We start from the raw sequence: 23,362 nt of genomic DNA on the forward strand, positions 1-23,362 counted from the left end.
CGTGTTTCTGCATCCGGCCCAAAAATGATTCAGTTGAACGCAAAAAAAAGCCCCGGACAAAACAAACATTGACCATCGGCGGGATTCGCGTGGGTTGCCGACGGTGGGGCTCGGGGTCTGTTTTTTCCTTGCTCAGTGAAGCGGTTATAAAATTAGCAACCGGTCAATTTCCGTCTCTTTATGGGTTTGCTATTTTCGGAAAATAACATCCCGTGTGCCGGTTGGGAGGGCTTATCGGAGAGGGAAAGTTTTTTTTTGTTCCGAAAAAAAATTAGAGGGTTTTTCAAAGTTTCCCTTCGATGGTACGCTGTGTGTTCGGTGCACCTGACCAAATCTGTGCTCATTTCGCATTCACCGGTAACCGGGATGTGGATGATGAACGAGCGTACAACAAAAAAATGGTATCGTTTACGGGGGTGTTTATGGTAGTTTTGTGTTTTGTTTTTACAAACCAGCTGCGTGTCCCGAAACGATACCACGATACCACGTTGATGGGTATTATTTTGCTACGGTCTTATTGCTCTAACTCGGTCCAGCTCGCAGGTGACCATTTTCTCAGCTCAGCGGCTGTTTTCGGTAACAGACGACTGTTCGGTTAAATATTTCTCTCAAAAACCGCCCTAGGGATTCGGTTTCGCCGTTGAGCGTTGAACAATTTTTAACCCTACACTCTACCGAGTTTTGTTGCAAAAATGGGACGCTGGCGCCATTTCCACCGTAACCGTGGCAAATTTCCACATTTTCTGCACAAACTTCCCAACAAAAGTACACAAAATCAATCATAACGGGCCGGTTGCAAGAAGTGCGTCACGTTTACGTACGGCATAATAAAAAACCTCCGGCAAAAGGTTTGAAACCGCCACCGTTGTTCACGGTTAGTATGGGGTAATGTCTCACGGCGTGGTCATGGTCGTTGTGTAGAGTGTGGAGAGTAATGGAAACCCGCTAATAGAAACAACAAACATGCGGCGAACTTGGCTGGTGGTAACGTTCGTGCCGGTTGAAACTGTATTGTTTGGTTACATTCGCTAAGAAAACTATCATTGTGTTGCAGCTTATGTTTTTTGAGAAATTAAATTCCTTCGCTAAAAATGTATTGACCCTAAGAATCTTCAAGATGTAAAATATCTAAACAATCGTTAGATACTGGATATTAATTCGTAAATTTTATGTTTGCCTCTACTTACAGGTGAGATCACGATATTAAACACCCTTCCAATGCAAAGGAACACAGTGCATATTAAACACCTGTCCTCCCTAGTTATTAATCTGTGAGTATTCTTGGCAACAGCAGGCCCAACATGGTTATAAAAAGATGTTCTAATGTATGTTACCACGCACACTGCCCGAATACGAATCAAAAACCAAGCACTGATCTCTACAGACGTTGGGTATCTTCAGCAAACTGGTCGCTAGCGAAGCCACTGAAGAGACTTGAGCAAAATGCAATTAAATCTACCAGCTCAAGAATATCATAATAATTTAAATGGACAACGGTGACACTCGGTGAAGCCCTATCAGTCGCGGGCAGGGTAGGAATGCTGGCAACCATCCCTTTGGTTCCCCCCAATAGAACAGTATCCATTACAGTACAGGGCTTTTCCTTGGCATCTATCCGCTCGGTAAACACGTCCAGGACACTTCTCGGATGCATCCCATCCCAGACGGGTGGGCAATCAATCACGTCCGGGTGTGTTCTCTCTTCGTTGGTGATGGATGCAACTGCCGGACTGGTCTGCGTGCCTAGAATAGATCGAAGCCATCAAAAACGCCAACATCGAGCCAGCACCATTTGTCGCACGGCACGCAAACGCATTTGCAGCTAGCAACGGCTATATGTGGCGCACTTGCGCCATTGCGAGCCCTGCCTGGCCGCCCGCCCGTCCGTGGTTGTCCCACATTTGACCATTTGGCTCGAGCGAAAACCGGGCAGAGGAATCCAGGACATAACGGGAATAACGAGTCGGGCCGGCTCGGTGTGTATGCTCCTCCTCCTCCCCCCCTTAACACCGTGTGCGTGTTAGTGCCCACTTGCAGTCCCCGGTCGGTTTGGGGAGGTAGCATAAACACACTTATGTGCGCCGGGACGGGATGCGCGCATCGGACGTGCTGAACGGTTTGACAAACTATCACCTTTTCCCTGCGTTGCGCACGATGACGTTCGAGCCCTGTCTGGTTTTATTCTGGTGCGAGTTGGACGGGCCCGGATTGCTTATCGGGTTTGCTATCGTTCGAAATCGAAATCCATTGAAGAACTACCCGGCAGGGTTTGTCGCTCAAAAGAAGCTTAAGCGTGTGCCTACGACTGACTCACAGTGCTTTTACGTGTTTTAATCAAAAGTTTAATAGGCTACAGTTTAGAGAAGCAAAGTCAGGAAGTTAATAAGAAAATTCTTATTAATAAACCTGTTGTTTATTAAATACGAAAAAATGGAAACCTTTAACTTATAATTCAGTAACAAATTATAAAATAGATCCAGTAAAGGTCTAGTAAAGGGATTTACTGATCTCTAACGCTTCTCTACTGATCAATATCAATAGCGCCGATATGAACTCTGGTACTTACAAATTCATTGGGGTTTGTAAAAATTACATTATGCATCAACTAAGCCTTCTAAATGCCAGTCTTCATAAACTTTTGTTTAAATACAATGTAAAATTAATTTTATTTTAATTTATTTTTTTGGTATAATTGATTTTGGATAGGGAAAAACATCCTTGTATTTTACATATTATTTGAATATTCTCTTCTTCTTTGACTCCACAACCTCTGAAAGACTCTACCAGCCATTTCTAGTCTCATGTGACTTCATTTTTACCCTTAGCTCGATAGTTCTCCGTAGTCGATCTTGTATATAGGGACGCAGTCTGGATGGAGTTTGATTCCTGGGGTGAATGATTAATTATGATGTTAACTCGAAAATGTCTTACAATAACAATAAGCAACTGTGACTGTGCTGGGGAATTCCGTTTCTCATTAAGCAGCAGGTCAAGATCGATGTTTAGAAGCTTGTTTTACTCTAATTGCTGTCATAATTCTTTTTTTAAAAATGCTGCAAATGCATTAAAATTCGAAAAAAGGATTTTGTTAAATTAAGACCAATTTTTTACGTTTTATGCAGTTTAACTTTTTAAACCGGTCTTCATCATTTCAACCATGACAATATTCAACGCCAAACTCTAACAAATTTGTTTGTTTCAAAAACACAATTTTTCTTGTACATTTCTTCCTACTTACTGTACCACAGTAGCGAACCCTGCATCATTCGTACGCGAATCATCATCAGACGCACGCGTTGAACAGGTTGTTGTTCGCACGGTACCATGCACCATCTCACTCACCTGGATCAATTAATTTACATATCTTTGTCTGAAGTGAGCGATGTTACCAACACTAAGCAACGAACACCGCACCCCATTCAAAGTGTTGTAGTGAAAACAATTCTAACTCTTCTCTTTCAGTAGCTAATCCGTTGCAATTGAAGCATACATTCTGGATAGCATCTTGCCGCACAAATGGTTCTCTCCGAAATTCTTCCAAACACTTCAAGAATCGGGTCAAGCCTGATGATGATTGCCGAACGGGGCAGATAAAGGTTTTTTTTTCTTCTGCCATCCAATTATTCCACCTGCCACGGAATGCAGCTCTATTTATAGAGTGATTCTACCGTTTTGTTTTATGTTGCTTTTCACAATCGAATCGCATTGTTTCTGTTGCATGCGGTTGATATGCGGGGAAGATTTCCTTCCGAGGGATCGCCCGCATCGGTTGGGTGGAGTTTATGTTTCGAAGAAATTCTTTTATCGCTTCCCAAACGCACGCACACGCTCGCACCGATGTCCAACTTTCCTTCCAATATGTCATCAAATTCCCGTTTCGATTCAATGATATTCACTTTCAGTGGTTGGCAGTTCGGCCTCCGTTTGGGAGGGGTGACCTAGAAAGGAAAGCAACCCAGCTCGCCGTGTGCCGAGGGTTGACTTTACCATTTTCTAATTCACGCCAAACCACTGGGTTTTTTACCCGCCCGCCGACCGGTTGAAATCCACGACCACGATGAGCTGTTGCAAATTATCACACACCCTGCTTCCGCTGGTGATTCTGCCGAGATACATTCTCAGGTGACCTAGTTTATTGCGGACGGGCGCAGAAGACGCCTTTCGATGGAGTCGCATCTCTAATCGCTTTTTTACCAAGGAACGGTAAAATTCTAAAACTCCCCCAATTTTACTCCTTCACCCGAATTGCTTCGTTCTTGGGAAAATTATAAATGATAGCCCGCAATGATCGGCGCTCCAACCGAAACGGTTCACCATAATTTTCACCAAACTCGCTCATTAGGCCCATCACCGGATTCCATGTCTCGCTCATTTTTGCAACCATAATGGCTGGCTTTTGGGTGTGAAAAAAAACCCACTTCCTACGTAGGATATTCTGCATACTGATCGATCGTTCAAATCATCGGACTAACAGTTAGGCAGTTTGGCTACGCTTCGTCCGAAAGAACCTTCTGGCGCTCAAATCCGAAGAAGTTTGGCAAAGTTTAACCGAATTTTCAAATTTCCCACATCGTTGGTGCGTTACTAAATGCAGCAATTTCGCTGCGAGATGACGTTAATGAGCCATGAACATTTCGCTCAGCTCGCGATCGCTTCATTATGGCACACCCGAAATAGCAATCGGGTGTTCCGAAACGGGTACAAAGAAACTCGGAGAGGCAGACATTATTCTTATAAATTTGTAATTATTAATTCTTGAAGAACTCTTCTCGTCTTTTATCAGCAACACCGTTTTCTTCCCTGTGCTCTTTTGAATCGGCCGACGCACTAACAGTCTGCAGGCGTTTATGCATTGATCACCGGTCAGTTTATCGGTCCATCGGTATCAGTACCGAAACCGCTAGCCGGCATGTTCTTCATTCAGCGCAATCAACGCTCATGATAATATCGAAGAACGAGCTCCCCCCCCCCCCCCCCCTTTTCGTATACCGTTGCGATAACACTACTGCTAGAATAACTTCCTTCTGAGGCGTTGAAACCGGGAAAAGAGTTTAAAATCCACCAAACCCACCAAGATCAAACGAACGTGACCCACAAACAGACGGAGGGCAAAACTGGGTCAGTGGTTTGAAGTGGCAAACGTTCTAGCCCGATCTGATGTAATCGGTCCGTACATAATGGATCAATTTTATGGCGATATTAAGCCTGCGCCGAAAGCACAATACGCTCATCAGGAAATACTGTTACTAGCAGTACGCTTTTACGATTTGTACTGTTTTCTTCGCTGGTACGATCGATGCCTTCCTCTGGCGCCGCAAGGGTAAATAATCGCTCGTTCGCTTCGTGCGTAAAGATTTATTTTGTTTAACACAATTTAAACTGGACCACGTGTGAATGGGAGATCGGGTACTAATGCCAGCCAGCCATCATTATGCTGATAACAATGGTGGCTAGTTAAAGCTGAAATTAGGTACAGCTTTTAACCCAAAAACAAATCTATGCCCATCAAAAGTAAACCTTTGTTGATTAAGGTTTTTGCTATTAAGCTGGGGAAAACAGTTCAAGACAAACGGTAAGTAGAGTTTCGACGCAATACAGAACAAACTAAAATATTTGAATCAAAGGAAATTAATGCCAGAATCAAAGACATCGAAGGGTTTAAGGCATAGACTACACTAATAAATCATCTCCACCTTATCTTAATGTATCTCAAGGCAACGTTCACTCTCATCTCATCACGAACGAAACTAAACAGCGCTACTAACGCCACCTCCAATTAGGTGAGCATATGTTCCCAAATTCATTACCACCAAACATTATGCCACTGTGGCAGATTATGCTGCCGAAACTCTCCAGGTTTCTCATCTGAAGATATGTCTCTCTCTCCTAGCTGCTCCCAACACTCTTCCCCAATTAGCTATCTCGACTCATCAAGCGACCACATTGTCCACCCGGACGGTTCGACGGACCGACCCGGTTTCACGCACGCACGCACGCACGCCATCCGCCTCTCCCAGCATGTGTGATGATGATAACTCGGTCATCGCCGGCCGGCACCTGAGCTATTCCACTTCTGCCCAAATGTTGACCCCAATAGTGTGCCAAGCGAGGCCCCCGTACCAGCTCCAGGCGTCGTAAATTAGTTGCTCAAAGTAACCGATCCATCCGACTGGCTCCCTCCCAGATAAGGGAAGCGATATGCTCCAGAAGCTGCACGCGAACGCTTCCAACGAAGGTGCAAAACTGATCAAGATTATAACACCGGGTCCAAAGAAAATGAGCTCGCTGCTGGGAAGAGAGCATAGCCAAATGATGGCGTTTGATTTGGCACCTGCACTTCCTGCTTCCGGTTGATACGATCGCGTTGAGTGTGATAACTCCCACCGCATCTAATGACCTGCTGCTGGACACCCAGTGAGACAAATGATTCTCTATGATTCCATCGCTTACCAAAGCCACCAACGATGCCAAACACACTTCGCCCAAGGGAAGAAAATGTCTAGCTCTTCAGCTTGGTAGATTTTACTTATGACTTCCGAACACGATGGACACGGGGTCAGTCAGTCAACTTCCAAGATTATCCCAAGCCAATGCTTAGATTATATATCCTCTCCAAAAGAAATCAAATCGCGATCATCACGCAGCGCTTATCATCAATTATGCTTTCGTGCATCGTCTTTTCAACCGTCACAGAGTTCAGGGGCATACGGAGTGATGCTCGACGATGATCTGTTTCGCCTCTGGGTTTTTTTGGACGGGGTAGACAGCGAACTCTGCAACAGCATGCCGTACGGTGGGTGGAATGTTTTTCTTTGATTTCAAGACGACAACACTCGGTTCGGGACCGGCAATCGGAACGGATGGCAATCGGAAGATGGAAAGCAAAATAAACAGAGCAAGAAATGACGGCAAAAGAGAAAGCCGCTAAAAGACTTCAGCAGTTGTACTAGCAGCAGCAGCAGCAGCAGTGTGCGCCGAGCTTTACTTTGCGGGGTGGGATGTGTGTTTTGGGAGGGTTTTGAGTTTTTGACAGTGACCGTCAAGGTTGCGCTTCTGATCGCCCAATTGACTGGCCGGTGAAATGCTAGATAAGCATGATGAATGCTAGGAATGTGACTCTGTTGCTTTCGGGCATCACCGAGAAAGCTTGGTTGAGGGTTGGCGTTTGATACGATTCAGTGAGGCACATGGTAGCAGAATAGTGACGATGAATGGTTTTGATTTGATTGAATTTGTATTCTTCTATAGCTTATCTGCAGGATCATGATAGAGCTTTACATAAGAATATTGTGCTTGTCATGTCCAAAAAGCATCGAATTCAAATAAAAAATGATTGTAGAATTTCGATACCTTCTCATCACGTGTTATTAAATCGTAGCATAATAAACCAAAGTTATAACCTTAAGCTTCTTGGTACAAATCCCATCCAGGCATGATATCTATAAGTTTAATAAGCCAAAAATGGTAGGTGATACAATCCTGACTGTCCAAGAGAGAGAGAGACAGACAGAGAGAGAGTGTGTGTGAGAGAGAGAAAAAGGAAATCCTGTGCGTGGTTTCAATAAGAGATAACGTAAAAGAAGTTACGCTTACTTCATCTGGAAGGTTTTTTGTTGTAACCTTATAGTTACTAGGGTCGAACAGGATTTTATTACCTTCCTCTTTACCTCTGCGTATAAAAAACGTTACAAATTTTATAAAAGATTATCAAAAAACCTGGTTGTCTTAATTTCCAAACGTTGCTCTAAGCACTAGCAGGCAAGACCTGAAATGATCGTTAGGCCAAGAAGCAGAAGAACCTTAAGTTAATATCACTAACATAATTTCAAGATATTAATGTAATAACAATAATTGAAGTTCTTCTCATATTTAACTTTCTTTTTGTTTCCGATATTCTTTAAGAAAAAGATATTGCTCAAAAAACAAAACGTTCCATCAGAATTAGCCCGGTAGTCTTCAAACATGCCCCCAAAACCTCTTTCAAAACCGTATCCAACAGTAATGCGAAAACTCTGCTCAAATAACGTTTATTTGGCATTAAGCGGGGAAAAGTGCAAACATTTATTTTTAGCCAGCGTCAAAGATTTATTTTGTCGGCCCAACCGCTCAGCACCACATTAATTTTAAAACGTGACTAAGCCTCTGTTGGGCGCCGGTCGGAAAATGGCTGTCTCTTTCTCTCTCTCTGTCTCTCTCGTTTGTTCTCAGCACCACCACCAACGAAGCAAAAGGTCAAACTGCGAGCAAACAAAACGAAAAGACAATGGAACGAAAACACCTCCCAAACAGAATGCCTCCCACACCGAACAGTAATTTTCCGCATCATCTCGTCCAAGATTTGAACGAACCCGAGCGCGTATAGAAGCATCCTTGCTACGTTCGCCAGTTCGGACTCCGGATTCAGAACACGACGATAAAGAAGCATTAAATGAAAATTTGAAAGGGTCCTCCTTTTATGCTGGCGTCCTTTTGGTGCTGGAAACGAATTCGAATTGTTTTTACGATGATCTTCGTGCTGTAGATTTTATTTGCCTCTTTTGTGTCTTATTCACGGAGCTGAATTGTTTCGTGTCCACCAGGCCCTGGCTATAATGACCCCCAACGAACTGAGATAACAAATGCTCTGTGTTTATCTAAATAAGACAAAAAAAAACATCACCTACCTTTCGGGGTGGGTAGCTCCGTTTGGATTAGCTTGGTTGGAAAAAAAGGTGTAGGCAGGACCTCACTAAACCATCTAATCACAACAGTTTTTCTTGGGCCCCAACCGTAACACACCTGCCGTGTGGCCAGCTGTTCGGGGCGCAATCGAAACGAACCTCCAAAACTCATCCCCCAAACAATCACCTACACAATGTTCCAGCATTGTGCCTCTCTGCCCACCTGATGTCCAACGTTTTCCAAGGATGATGGTGCAGTTTTCGCATCCAATTCGCCTTCCTTTTTTTCTGAAGCCTCCCAGTGTCTGCTGCTGGTGTGGGCTCGAGCAAACATAATACCGAATGCACCATTCTCGGTGTACGCCCGAAACGCTTCCGAACTGCGGCCCCCAGTAGGAATGGGACCGATTTTTCAACCTGTGAACCCTTGGCCCAATTACACGGGTGATTAATGAACCTTCGGGCCAGGTTCAAAATCGTCCGCCCGCTATACACCGACGGATCCAAAGATCAACGATCTGCAGGTTTTAAGTGGATCCGTTTTAGGCGGCAGAGAGACTTATTATAAATTTGCTACGCCCATAGTGAGGAAGCTGTGGGAGGGATCGAAATGTAGGAGCAACTGTTTGATTTATTGTAGCTTCTTTTGTAACGCTTTTCGTAATATCTTTATATTGGAGCAGTTACCTTCCTTTTGCCTGCGGTCCCTCTCTAATTACTGCTCCTCTCTGCCATAGTTCGGCAAGCTGAAGGTTCTCGATGGAACGTGAAATGATTAATAGAGTTTCGGTACCGTGTTCGAACAGTCGCCGGTAGGAGGTCTGTGAGTCGAGTGATTGGAAGAGATTTTAGAGATTGATTTCTACCACTTACAGCCGATTCGTCTCACCTTCCGACGAGTCGATGAAAATAGAGTACATTGCATTTATTTAGGACCCTGTCAAACGCATAGAGAACCCGCAAAATGGGACGGGAAATGAAATTAAATCCCTCATCATTCAAATACTCCTAGGAAAGATCGCACCAAAACGCAACACACTAACACAGCAACACTCAATCTGTGTGAAACGCTTCCACTGTCATAATTAATTTACCAACCCGGTACAGCTCGCTCTTGGCACCGTCAAAAGCATCCATAATGTCATTTCTTGTTAAATTGAAATTAAATCATGCCTTAATTCTCATTTTCCTTTCCCCTCTACCCCCCCTCTGCCAAGCGATGGCAGGGCAAGAAACTCAGCGCAATGAATAATAATTGGCGTCAAAAAGTATGTTGCAGTGAAACGTTTATCCACTTTATCTTCGTCCCAATAATAACGGCCCACCCGTAACGGAAACCGTCAAACCGGAAAACGGCAGGATAATTTGCTTTTTAAGCAGCAGCAGCAGCACACCACACCGCAGCTCCAGTCAGAATCCTGTGGATCCTGTAGAGCAAACGTTCGCCTGGTACGAGCTTGTGAAACTGTTTTTCCCCTAAACGATTTCCCACCACCGGTAAAGGCAGCTCTAGGTAAATTGTGTTGGCACCGAGCCAATCGCACGAAAGCCGTTTGATCCTTCGGCACTTCTGAAGCTTTGCGGCAGACACACGGACAAACAACAGTCACCGCGCGCTGTCTCATTAACAGCCACTTGCCACAGAGCGTGCACGAGTACGAAATTTATATCCCCCCCAAGAACGCAGGAACAAAAATATTTATTCATGAAAGCCAAACGATTATCGTTGGGCCGAACGTTTATCAACCAGCTAGTAAAAGCGATAACTGAACCGCATTTTCTACAGTCAGTTTTCTGAGAGAGAGAAAAAACAAGAAAAAGCAAGAAAAGGAGTCGATTTTATTCTACAGACACACACATACAAAGAGATTACCACGAAACATTGGCCTGACATTGGCTGCCCGGTACCGAGCAGCTCAAACGTTTACGCCAAATTTTTCGGATTATACGGTAGGGATTTGCAGATGAAGACAGATCGGAATGGCATCTAAACGAGTTTCTGTGTCTATGTGTTTGTAGGAAAGGTATTTTACCCTTCATACTTCGACTTGGCATACAAGAACCCAGCACCAAACCCAAGCGTATGTGGCTCAAAATTAGATCAACACCACAAAACACTGCAGAGGCTCAGTTGGGAGGCCCTCGGTAGCAATGTACGCGTGTGAGTGGTTGCGTTAGTGTAGGTGTTGGGATTTGGTTGAAAGGACAATCGAATGCTGTACACACCTGGAGCACACCGGGTACACCCGGACAATGGATGCAGGCAGTCGGGCTAATGAAAGAATATTCAGGTCACCAAAGGATGGGCCACTGCCAAACGTGCCGCGCCGTAGTGTGGAGCTAGAGTTTCATGAATGCCGTCCGAACGAGAAGTGCCTTCGGGGACTGTGTGTCTAGTTAGCTCATTTGATTTGAGCTTACGGTGGAATTAGTATGCTTCTCCGAGAGATAATTGTGTTTTTGAATGTCATTAGGCGGTGCGGCGGAATGGTACTTGGGCTATGATAATGTTCGTTTGATAAAATTTTTGCCTAATAGGATAATTTGATTTTCTTTTTAATAAAAAGATTACCTGTTTTATAACACTATAGTAAGAAATTAATAAAAGCTTAATTTCTAACTCCACCATCCAACGAGTCTCCGCAACCATAATCTTTCCAACGATTACCCCATTGCTGGGAACACACAATCCGTGCAGTGACGCTTCCCATTTCACTTTCGTACGAAATTTCACTTTTCACCATTCGTGACCGAAAGCCACCGTCACATAAAACAAAGAATGTACATTGAAATTAATGATGCGCAGCACCCTCTCAGACGGCAACGCTTCCCAGATTGCAGCTTCAGAAGCTTTCCTGCAATATCAACGTTCAACCCCGAGATGCTCCGATCTTTCTCACCACAACGGCCCTTTTTTGCATGGCAAAAGTCAAATTCTCACCAACTGCTCGGCGAACGACGACAATGTACGAAAGTGACGACATTAACGCTGTGGCCAAACACGGGACCCCCATCCATCCAGACTTTCCACCGTGGAGCGGGTCTGCAAAATTTACACTCCACGTTGCGGGCGTACGCGCGAAACGCAACACGACCCCAGAGAAAAGGGAAAGAAAATTAATTGCCTACGCCCTCTGGCACGCGATTAAATGTTTCTGCAAGCGTCAACGGCCCTCGCCCGGGGTTGATCGATAACCGCTGCTCGGAAGGGGCTTGAGCGTACGCTCAATTGGTGCTGGAGCCGATTTAGCCAAGGTTCCGGTAATTTTTTTTTGGCCCCTTGCAAAAACTCATCCTGCGTCACACACATTGACGATTTATGAATCTTGCCGTAGGATTGACGGGAAAGAAGCGTGGAGTGAAACGAGCAGCAAATCCATTTCGCAGGCTCATTTTGTGCCAATATTTAACAAGGCATCAACTGGAACTGGAAAATGGTGGAAAATGTATAGAAATCCAGCAAGTTCCCCCCCCACCCCCCCATTTAGAAGCACACACTCAAGTGGCTGTTCAATTTGCATCATATTTTGAGTAAACTTCAGCGTACATCTTCGTGTAGAATTAATCTTGATGCCACATCAGCGTATGCAGAGCGTGACGTCAACGGCACACGTGTCTAGAGGCGTCCTCTGTCCATGTGTGTGTGTGTGCGTAGGGAAGTGGTTCGTTGATTGTAATTCGTTTTTTTTCCTCCATCACCATCACCAGACCCCACACCTATATTCTTGTGCTGCGCCCACTCGTACTCGTAGGTCATGCCCTACCATTCTTGGCAAACATTTACCTTTGCCATTTCCGGTTTCCGGCATTTTCTCCCATTGGGGCTGCGGGGACGGTACACAGCCGAACAAAGGCTGGGTAGAATAAAATAAATACACAACGCATATCGTTTGAATTACGCCAGGGATAACACACCAGCACGCGCAGTGTGGTCGGTGGTGACTTGTTATGGCCAAGGCAAGAATCGCCGGGCGACAGGCATCACCACCACCGCCCGCTACCCATTTTATTACACCTTTTGGCAAACCAGTTTATTAATACAAAACGGTTGGCGCTGGTTGGCACGTACAGCAAATGTTGGCAGGCTGCTTCTTTTTTTGTATAATCGAAGAGAGAGAGAAAAGTAAACGCAAGGATAAATATTGCACGCATTTCCGAGGCCCATCGTAGGATTGATTGGGAACGGTAAACGGTTTTCCGCTTGCAATCCGATCGCTTCATAATGATAACGGTTTGGCGAAGGAAGTGTGCTACAAAGTGGGTGGTTTGTTTTTGTGCTTTGATCACGTTTTTCGATATTTTATCATTATTAATCTGCTATTTTGGGGTATAATTTTCTTGCTTCATATTGTCCCTTGAAGCTTGTAAAAAATATTTAACATACTTAATTGAAATACCAATAAAGAATTAATTCCCCTTAAGCTACTGAAATTGAAAAACCACATGCTCTATGCGTGACAGCACTCGCATGAAATCCCGGCTACTATTACAACACCGACTGTAACGTGCAAAAGCTTAACCTCAAAACTTCCCGATCCCGATTGGAGGAGCAATCACCGATTTTCGCGTCGGGGATTTTTCATCCTCCCACGTTCGGTTGAGCTTGGTCGGACTATGTTGCCCGCAAGCATGGTGCAATATTCTACGTGACCATGTCGGCATCAGAAATGACGTACCGTGGTATTACACTGCTCCCTAGAACAACACGACCGTATCACGCACGAGATGCCCGTCAGTGAAGCTTTTCCCTCATGTCCTAACATCGATCGAACGCCCTATATCGCCCGTAGGTTAATGGGTGGCATTTGAGTTTTGTAGGGAAGAGTGTGTGTGTGTGTGTGTGTGTGTGTTTTTTTTCTCCCACATCTCCCGATACACCATTTCAAAATGGTCACCAAACCGTAACAAATGCAATCCGATTCGTTCCCTACTCCATTGCCGGTTTTCTTCTTGACGCCTACGAAAAATCGATACTTTTTTTCAAGAACACACATGCTCACACGCGCCAGGAAGATAGAAGTAGGTCCTGCGGCTGCAAGTGGGATGCTGTGCAGGATACAGGAAGCATCCGGCAGCAGATTTTAGCGTGTGGGAAACTGTGACTGTATGGTGTGGTACGGCCACCTTGCTCTATCGCCTTGCTCCTTTTTGAGGAAGAGACTCACAAAAAAAACCCAGGCCGAGCAGTAAAATTTACTGTTTACCCAGCGCTGCAGCAACACACTGCAGATGGAAGGCAAAGAACTCGTGCTAGATTTTCAGCTCGTTTCAGGTCACGTACCTGTTCCCCCGCGACCAAGCTGGCCTCAAAGACTCTTCCCCCCACAAAACTTCTCATCCTAGCGTTTGCTGGGTCAACGTTGTGACAGCTTCTCAACATCCCAAGCGCTAGTTTGGAACCGCTTTTTTTTGTCTTACTCGCTATGCACTCTGTCCTTTCACCGATTTTGCTAACCTTTTTTTCGCTTTCCTTCTTGCCGCCCCACCCCCAAAACAGAGAGCCGAAAACTTTTCGGTGGGTACCGAATTACGCCAAAGTTCTGCAATGCTACGCGGTCGCTGCTGAAACGTGAGCCGGAACGACGTGGCCCCACGATCTGCATGTTCAATCACGAATGTTTCCAGCGGCAGGGTGAAGTCGTGGGTGCCTGTATGGATGGGTTCCTGTTCGGGACCTGCTGCGAGTTGCCGCTGACGAAGGATACGCTGGCGACGGGCGCACTGATGGAGCAAATCAACACCACCGAACAGTCGGCCCAGTCGTCGCTCAGTTCAGCCATTGCCAGCCAGTATGAAAAGTTTGGCAGCCAGATGACGAGCGGTGGCTATGGGGAGGGTACGGTGCACGTGGAACAGGACCCACCGAAGCCGGATTCGCTGGAAACGGACACGAGCGGAGGGTATACGGCGAGCAGTGAAAAAATTAAACCACTGTTTACGAAAATCCAGAACAACAACTACATCGTGAATGATGATCTGGACGAGGACATTGTGCTGAACAGTATCAGTGCGAACAAGTACGATGTGGCGAGTGATGCGGTGTCTGTGTACTCGCCGTCCACCAATAAGATTAAGACGGAAAGCGATGAGCTGCCTTCGTCTTCGCTCGGTTACCCATCTACGACGGAATCGGACGAGACACACTACGTGCAGGTGAACAAGGATGGTGTTTATAGTGCGGAGATTCCTTCACTGCTGAGTGCGTACGGTGATACGGGTTCGAGTGAAACTAGTGGTGCTGGATCATCTTCCATATCGACGGAAACGAGTACCGACATCACGGCTACCGGTGTGCAACAAATTGCCAACCAGATCTTCCAGGAGAACAGCCAGTTCTTCGACCACAGTGACATTACACACCCTGCAGCCGAGACGGATCTTCTCAACGAGCATGGGGTTGTTGACCAGAGCTACGCAAATCCGAATGATTTTTCTGGAGTACCGCAGGCATCTCAAGCCGTGCCGCAACAGTCAGCTCCAACGGTAAAGCCTGTGAAGGTGACCTACCCAAAGCCACAGTTCAAGCCTCGTCCGAAACCAACACAACCGAGTTCAAATGAAGCTGCTGGTAGTAGCCAGTACGTCCTAGTGCAGACAATCTCGAATGACACTAAAAATGATACCCAATCCAAGCCGACTGTTTCCATGAACAATATTCCCTCGATCGAATCGATCATTCTTATGCTGAACGATTCGAATGTTGGTCCACAGTACGAAACCGATGATGCCAATGCAACGAAGGCTTCGTTTGAGGCATCTACTGCACCGTCCACGTACGGTACGGCTTCGATCGACTACGACAAGTACGGACCGACCAGCTTCTACATCACCAAGCCACAAAAGACTGAGGCACCGACCGTGACGCACACCACCAGCAATGTCCCTTCCACGAGCTACGTCTACAGTCCGAAGCCCACAAAGCGACCAACTTTGGCGCCGGTTGTAGTACAGGCCACTCTGCTAACGAACAGTGCCGTTTCCTATGGAGGATCTGCTTCACCACAAAGTGAACCGCTACCCTCGTCGACACACCGACCACCACCGACGAAGATCATAGTTTCATCGAGCACCTCCAAGCGACCGGTTCTTATCACAACCGACACACTGGCTAGCAGTGGCTATTACACCGGACCAACAAGGCCCGCATCCACTGTGGCCGTTTCTTCCGTGCAGCCGACGAAGAAGATCACAACGATTGCTACTAAACGTCCGATCGCCACCACGATCAAACTGCCAGAGTATATCGTACAATCTTCGACACTGTCTCACCAGAACCCATCCACGTTGGCCAACGTTAACTACATTCAGATTGCAAGTGCATCTGATAATCCATCGCCTACAGTACACATCACTCCGAAGCCGGTCGTGGGACTGGTTACTTCTTCCACGTGGAACAACAACCACAACAACAAGATAGGATCGTCGGTAGCACCGAGCAGTTCTCGGCCCGGTTTCTACGAGAACACACCACCTGTCTACATGTCGTCGATCGGGGACTTTGAGGATGAGGGCTACTTTGGATCAACTAGCCGACCGGCCTTAGACAACACTGTGACCTCCACCGCCATCTACACAATCGTGGACAGCAACAACAACAAAATCAGTAACTTTGCCTCTTCCACGTACGCTCCATATGGACCGACTGCATCGTATGGTTCCACGCCATCGTACCCAATCGGAAACCGTGTACCACCGAAACAACCCAGCTTGCAAACGTACGGACCACCGGCAGTTGTCGAGGTATCCACACTCAAGAACGAACTGTACACTACGCCAGATGACATCAACAACTTCCCGCCGGTGCGCAATCCTAACCTGAATCTTACCGACCCTACCACCATGTCGAACATCACGAAGATCGAGAACGGTATCTACGGAACTCCGGCTAGCGAGGAGGACAAGGTCAACATGCTGGTCAACAAGATTGTGCAGACGTTCAATGGCAACTTTGAGGAGCTGGAACAAATTCTGAAGGAGCGTAAAAATCTAACCATCACCAGCACAGCTGGATCACTGGCCGCTACTACCGCCGTTGCGCCTACATCAGTTTCGTCTACCAGCGAAGGATCGGCTCCCACGTCCAGTACGACTCCAAAGCCCAAGAAGAAGAAGAAGCGTCCGAGTGGAAATCGAAAGCCTGCCAACGGAACCACCACTAGCTCCGGAAGCTCCACAAAGAAACCTACCGCCAAGCCTACCGTACTGGCCGATAGTGCTGTCAGTAACGCAACCTCCGTCAAACCATTGTCTCGCCCTTCCAAGAAACCGACCAAGGTACGACGCCCTAGTAACTCCACCAAACCAACCACCGGATCAAAGCCTACCTCCGCAACCACACTCAGCAAACCGATCGCCAACGACAGTCCAGCAAAACCGGCCAAACCGTCCAGCACGAAACCGAAGCCTTCAACGTCGGCCAGCAGTAGCAGCAGTACCGCATCCGGTTCGCGACCCAAACCCTCGACATCTCCGAAACCATCGGCAGCTGCCAGCACGACCAAGAAACCGGTCCGCGCGTCCACCACCAAGCGGCCAACGCGCAAACCGAGCACCCGACCGACGCTGGCCGATGCCGACCTCACCACGACCCAGCTGACGACGACGCGCAAACCCACCAAAGTAGGTTCGATTACCAACTAGGCATGCATGATAAAAAATTAGCAACTCCACTTTTTATCAGTTGAAAAAACCACTCTTATAGGTTACGAAGCGCCCCACCAAACGCCCATCCTCGACGACGACGACCACCACCGCCGCCCCGGAAGACGAAACGATCGACGAAGAGGAGAACGCCGTGGACGGTGAGGACGAGGAGGAGGAAGAGGACGAGGACGTTGGTGAGGAGACGAACGAGACGGTGGACCAGCAGCCCGGAGGAGGAAGAAAGATTCGTAAGCATGCAACGAGGGGATGGGAAAGCAGGGCAAAAGGGGTTCTCAAAGAAAATTTCTAATGCACCTTTCCCCGTTGCAGTTTGTGGCCAGCGGCCGTTGATGAAGAGTGGACGGGTGGTGGGCGGTAAGGCATCGAAGTTTGGCGAATGGCCCTGGCAGGTGCTTGTTCGGGAGTCGACCTGGCTTGGACTCTTCACCAAGAACAAGTGCGGTGGTGTGCTGATCACGAACGAATACGTCATCACTGCTGCCCACTGTCAACCGGGGTACGTTGCCCGAAAGAGTTTCTCAGCAGTGGCACGAAGAAAAGCTTTCCTCCAGCGACGGAAAATGCATGCAAAAGTGCATGTAGCAATAAATGCGTTATAAGCTAAAAGCATCCCTCAAGCGGTAGCTCGGTCTATTTCCCAATTCCGATTGACAAAATGTCAAACGACGCTTCAGAAAACAAAAACATGCAGAAAGCTTTTACGGTGCCACTCGGGGAAATTTTTCACGTAATTGATTCATTTTTCAGAAAGGTTGCAATAACACACAAATTCCGTTTCGCTCACCTTCCATTTCGCAGCTTCCTTGCCTCGCTGGTGGCCGTGTTCGGAGAGTTCGACATCTCTAGCGACCTGGAAACGAAGCGCTCCGTCACGAAGAACGTGAAACGTGTTATCGTTCACCGGCAGTACGATGCAGCCACCTTCGAGAACGATCTGGCCATCCTGGAGCTCGAGAATCCCATCCATTACGACGTTCATATAGGTACGTTTCCGTCCTGCCTTCCTTCCTTGCTGGACATACCGCTTCACCTCCCAATCGGAAAGTTTAACTCCACCGACTAAGTGGCAAGTCGTTTCGGGGAAATGTCAAATACTTACCTCGTTGGTATGCTGCCAGCGCGAATTGCTGTCTTCATAATCAACTTCCTTGGGACGCCAACACGAACTCTCTCTCTCGCTCCCATTCGCCTAAGAACTATCCTTCCCATGTCATCAAAACTCGGCTGCTTCCCCTAACCTTTACATAATCAACTTAATCCACTCCATTACGTGGGCAAATCACAGCCAGCCGGCATTCGGTCGTTACTGATTGCTCGCCCATTAGTCGAATGCGGGAACGGCCCGCATCGGCACCGACCGCACGCCCGATTGACCGTCCTGCTGTTCGAACTGCTCTCCAGCATTGCTCGGTTGTCTAACGTCGTCTCCATTTTCCATTCTACTCCCCAGTGCCAATCTGTATGCCGGGCGATGAGGCTGACTTTACCGGGCGCATGGCAACCGTGACGGGTTGGGGCCGGCTAACCTACGGTGGCGGTGTACCCTCCGTCCTGCAGGAAGTTCAGGTAATTAAACATTAAATCATCGCCATTCGCAAACAACAACTCGCATTACAACTAATGAGATTTTCTTCTCCCCTTTACCCCTGCTTTTCATGCCCACGCCCCCACCGGAACATTAATTTGCATACACACCATCGCCGCCCGGTGTCGACAACGGAAATGAACTACCCTCAACTGTACCGCTGCCGATCCGTGCAGGTGCCGGTCATCGAGAACAGCGTCTGCCAGGAGATGTTCCACATGGCCGGACACAACAAGAAGATCCTACCATCGTTCGTCTGTGCCGGTTACGCCAACGGAAAGCGAGATTCTTGCGAGGTACGCAGTTCCTCCGGTACTTGCGGGACCACGTCTATCACGGTTGATTTCTCACCCACACGTTCTCCTTTCCCAACTCCGAACAACGGGGTCACGGGGCTTCGGAGCATTATTGATTGGGAGCTTCGGTTAATTAATTTCCGTCATCTTCTGAAAGTATTTCATTAGCATAATCAACAAAAATTGCTACCGCTTCTGTTGAATGGTTCCGACTGGTACGTCCGTCCGTGGATCGTGGGAACCATGGCATGTACGTGCTTACCGAGGTTCGCTTCCGTCGGGAGATAGCGGCAAGGATTTGCCGTGAATGTCTAATTTATGCGCCTTGCAGCTGGATACTTGTTTTGTGTGATAATGATGGTACAAATTAAGGGCTGGAAAATCCTTATTTTGAACAGGGGATTTTTTAAAAGGTTGCACGAGATCTCTTATTAGATATCGTAATAATGATTTAATGATTAATGATCAAATTACATAAACATTAAACATGCTTAGTAACTCTAGCTCTGACGGAAATGGATCCCGCAATAGGATTAAAGCTATCGATTTGGATTCAACTTAAATTATAGCACTATGCATGCTATAAAACGCGACTGAACGTTTGAAACTAGCTCCATCTAATAATCAGGACGCCCTCTCTCTTCGCTCTCTGCACAATGTACGCGCGTTACGCTTCGAAACAAGATCCAATTACCCTTCATAATGCACCATCGTTATTCGGCTCTAATATGATTCCATGGTGCATCCCACCGGCTGCTAATTACCAAAATATCGCCCAAAACAACCCTTCTCCTTCATTTTGAAATTTAACCTACGTACACAGAGACTCAACCACGCACGTACCGGGCCATGTGATAAAAATGACATTACGCTTATAATTAAAACGAATCGATCGTTTCAGCTGCACCGGGCGCAGCACCAACTGGCAACAACCAAACTTTAATGTTATTAAATACCTCTGCTTTCTCTGCTTTTCTCCCCCCACCCCCATCACAGGGTGACAGTGGTGGTCCGTTGGTCCTGCAGCGTCCCGATGGCCGGTACGAGCTGGTCGGTACCGTGTCCCATGGTATCCGGTGTGCTGCCCCCTATCTGCCCGGTGTCTACATGCGAACAACCTTCTACAAACCCTGGCTACGAAGCGTTACTGGCGTGAAATAACATCCCCAGCCGACCGGACCGCCGACCGCCGGCTAACAGAACCTGGTGCTAGTGTGCATGTGCATCCGAAAGACAAGGATCGGTGTGCACCATGGGTATAAAGGTGTTTATATGTGTGTGTGTGCGTGTGTGCTTGTATGAAAGCAAGGATCTACAAAACTTCTCGTGTGGAAGCATGAATGAGCGCGTGTGTGTCTGTATGTATGCCCACTTGTATGTATGTATTTGAGTATGGGATTTATGTCCCTAGACAAAAACCCTTCACCGGGAGTGCATCCCGAGTGCGGGGCTTTGAGTGTGTGCGATAGCGATGGTTAGCAAGTGTGTAACACACGTAGCAAAAAGATTAGGTTTAACCTGGCTTCACAGATAGAGTACGGAATGCGCTCTCCGAATGCATAGGTAGTAGAGACGGTCGGTGTATGCATCCCGGACAAACAATTGCACAAAAAGGGTTTCAATGCGCTAAGAAGAGGTAATAGTGGTATAAAGGTATGATATATTTTGGCGATAGCGAGCCGGAGAGTAATAGGCAGGAAAAGAGGACAAATTGCATTCATAGTGCATCTGTTAGGGGATGTGATTCGGTGAGTCATTGTTAAGCGTAATTTATATTAATTTATTAAACATTGTTGTTAGTGGTTCAAACTATTTATTAATGGATATATTTATTTCTGACGCTTCTGGCGGCCAGTGTCTGCGTGATGCCGGTGCCGCAGCAAGCATTAAGGTGCAAGGTTAGAGGACCAGGCGCAAAGGGTCCAGCCCGTTAGAGGTGGCTCCAAACAATTGGAAAGATAGCAGAAGAAGCGTCAAACAAATTCAAACCGGTGTAGAAAACGATCATGTGATTATTTTAATTTAACATACAAAACAAACACGTTAAAATATAGAATGGTTAAAACTGTAGAGAAGCTACAAACAATAAGCTCATCGGGGTGTACCTTTGTCCTTTTGTCCGAACAATTTTTACGGCATTTCTTCTTTATTCCTTCACGCAAATCCTGCTCGCCCAACGCAAACGGACAGTTCCAGCATTGGTATGAAAAATACATACTAATTAACTTTTGATGATTTTGTTACTCAACTGGTTTAATCGGAACGACAAACTTTTCCCTTTGCTCCCCACGTGCTACTTCGAGGAGCTCTTTTCTTCTTGCATCCGTAGTCCGGTTGTTTCGCAACAGGTTGCATTTTGTGTTGAGAAGATTCAGCCCATAGTTTACAGCTTCCCGGGCTAATGGTCCCAAGGACTTTCGGTTCTGCTCCGAGCTAACTTGAGTGTTTTGCATTAACTACCACCACCACCACCGAGCGATTACTTATTCACGACCACTTGATGCTGAATAATGCAGGATTACCATTTAAAACAATGTTGCTCGTGTGCGGGCATACGGTGTGTGTGTGTGTGTGTGAGGTTCACCCGGATCGGGATGCTGGACACAGCTGGTCAGCGATGGTTGTATCGTTGGACCAGTGTTCCCCAAGGGGAGATACTAAGAGAAGCTGATGCAACAGCGATGCTAAACCTGTTGCTAGCTTGCTGTAGAGAAGCAGTACATAAAGAGATTTAGTTGATTGATTGCGAATATTAATTTATCTTTAAAGAAGTCCTTACTGCAGCTTTAATCCTCCACTAGTGGGCAATAATTTTATTTTATCGTCTCTTGTTTTAGAAGACATAAATTTGATACCACACAATCAAGATGCCTCACTCGCCAAAAACCAATATTTAAATTGCTTGCCAAGATTTAATGAACCGTTAAGCTCCGGAAGAGACGATGTAGATTTTGACCTATCTAAAATACGAGTCACGTCTATCGATGCGAAAAGGAGCAAATGCTTGGACCAGTGCCGTTTGCTACGGTGCTCTGGTTGGAAAAAACTCTGTTCATTTCGAGGAAAATGAAGCAAAGAGCGAGTGTCAAACGACAGCCATAGCCTGCAGCTGACCGTGGCATCATCGACGCCAAACTTCAGCCAACGAAGCAGCAGACAATGGAACACCATCGATTAAACCTTAAGGCAATTTATAGATGCAGCTGGCATAACCGTACTACCTTTCACACGAAACCTTTTCTTTTGCTCGAATATAAAGCAAAAAAAACATATCCAGGTGATAACTCAATTCGTACAAAAAGGAGTGTTGGGTAGTGAGCTCTAGAGCTACCCAGGCCAGTCTCAATAAATTCTATTTTAAAATGGTAGCTCTTCTCCTGCTCCATGATTATTTCACATCAGCAGAACTAAAGCATCATCCTCGCCGGACATTTCAGCATGGGTGGAACAGAGAAGAAGGGGTCCACCTAAATTCGAGAGAGTAAGAGAAATAGAGAAAGAGAGAGAGAGAGAGAGAGAGAGAGATAGAGGAAGATATCACTATGACATTCTACCCTCACTATGAAAGCTCTGACCTCACAAAGTAGCTCTTTACACTCTTCGAGCTCTTCGTCCTCTCGAGGTAGCTTTTTGACCTCGCGAGGTAGCTCTTGAGATTCATAAAGCCCTCCACCCTCGCGAGGTAGCTCTCCGATCCCATCAGATAGCTCTTTACACTCTTCGAGTTGCTCGTCCTCACGAGTTAGCTCTTAGACCTCATGTGATAGTTCTTCCCACTCTTCGAGCGCTTTAATTTACGGGAAGCTCTTCACAATCTGCGAGCTCTTCACCCTTTGACCTTTGACCTCACGAGGTAGCTCTTCGCATTCTTCGAGCACTTCGCCTTCACAAAGAGGAGAATGAGGTCTTAGAGACCCAAAGCCTCTGTAAATAAACGGTAAAAATAATTCGCCTTCACAAGGTAGCTTTTCACACTCTTCGAGCTCTCGTCCTCACGAGGTAACTCTTCGAGCTCTTGTAGCTCTTTCTCGTTACGAGGTAGCTCTTCGCATTCTTCCAGCTCTTTGCCATCACTAGGTAATTCTTTGACCTCATGAGGTAGCTCTTTGCACCCTTCGAGCTCGTCGTCCCCACGGGATAGTTTCTCACATTTTAGA

At 46.6% G+C, this 23,362-nt stretch overlaps 1 protein-coding gene across 1 annotated transcript in view; it reads left to right on the forward strand.

Annotated features, from left to right (window-relative positions):
• LOC118508974 (serine protease filzig) overlaps nt 1-21,279 on the forward strand; it is a 37,428-nt gene extending 16,149 nt beyond the window's left edge. The window contains exons 2-8 of the mRNA XM_036048952.1: nt 14,158-17,279; nt 17,362-17,551; nt 17,634-17,820; nt 18,123-18,307; nt 18,775-18,890; nt 19,086-19,205; nt 20,202-21,279. Coding sequence (XP_035904845.1) covers nt 14,158-17,279; nt 17,362-17,551; nt 17,634-17,820; nt 18,123-18,307; nt 18,775-18,890; nt 19,086-19,205; nt 20,202-20,366 — 4,085 coding nt within the window. The 3' untranslated portion in view covers nt 20,367-21,279. The remainder of the gene's footprint in view (nt 1-14,157; nt 17,280-17,361; nt 17,552-17,633; nt 17,821-18,122; nt 18,308-18,774; nt 18,891-19,085; nt 19,206-20,201) is intronic.
• Nucleotides 21,280-23,362: the final 2,083 nt, after the last annotated feature.

This window comes from Anopheles stephensi, chromosome 3 (genome assembly GCF_013141755.1).
Source record: "Anopheles stephensi strain Indian chromosome 3, UCI_ANSTEP_V1.0, whole genome shotgun sequence".
In the NCBI taxonomy this organism is placed as follows: domain Eukaryota; kingdom Metazoa; phylum Arthropoda; class Insecta; order Diptera; family Culicidae; genus Anopheles; species Anopheles stephensi.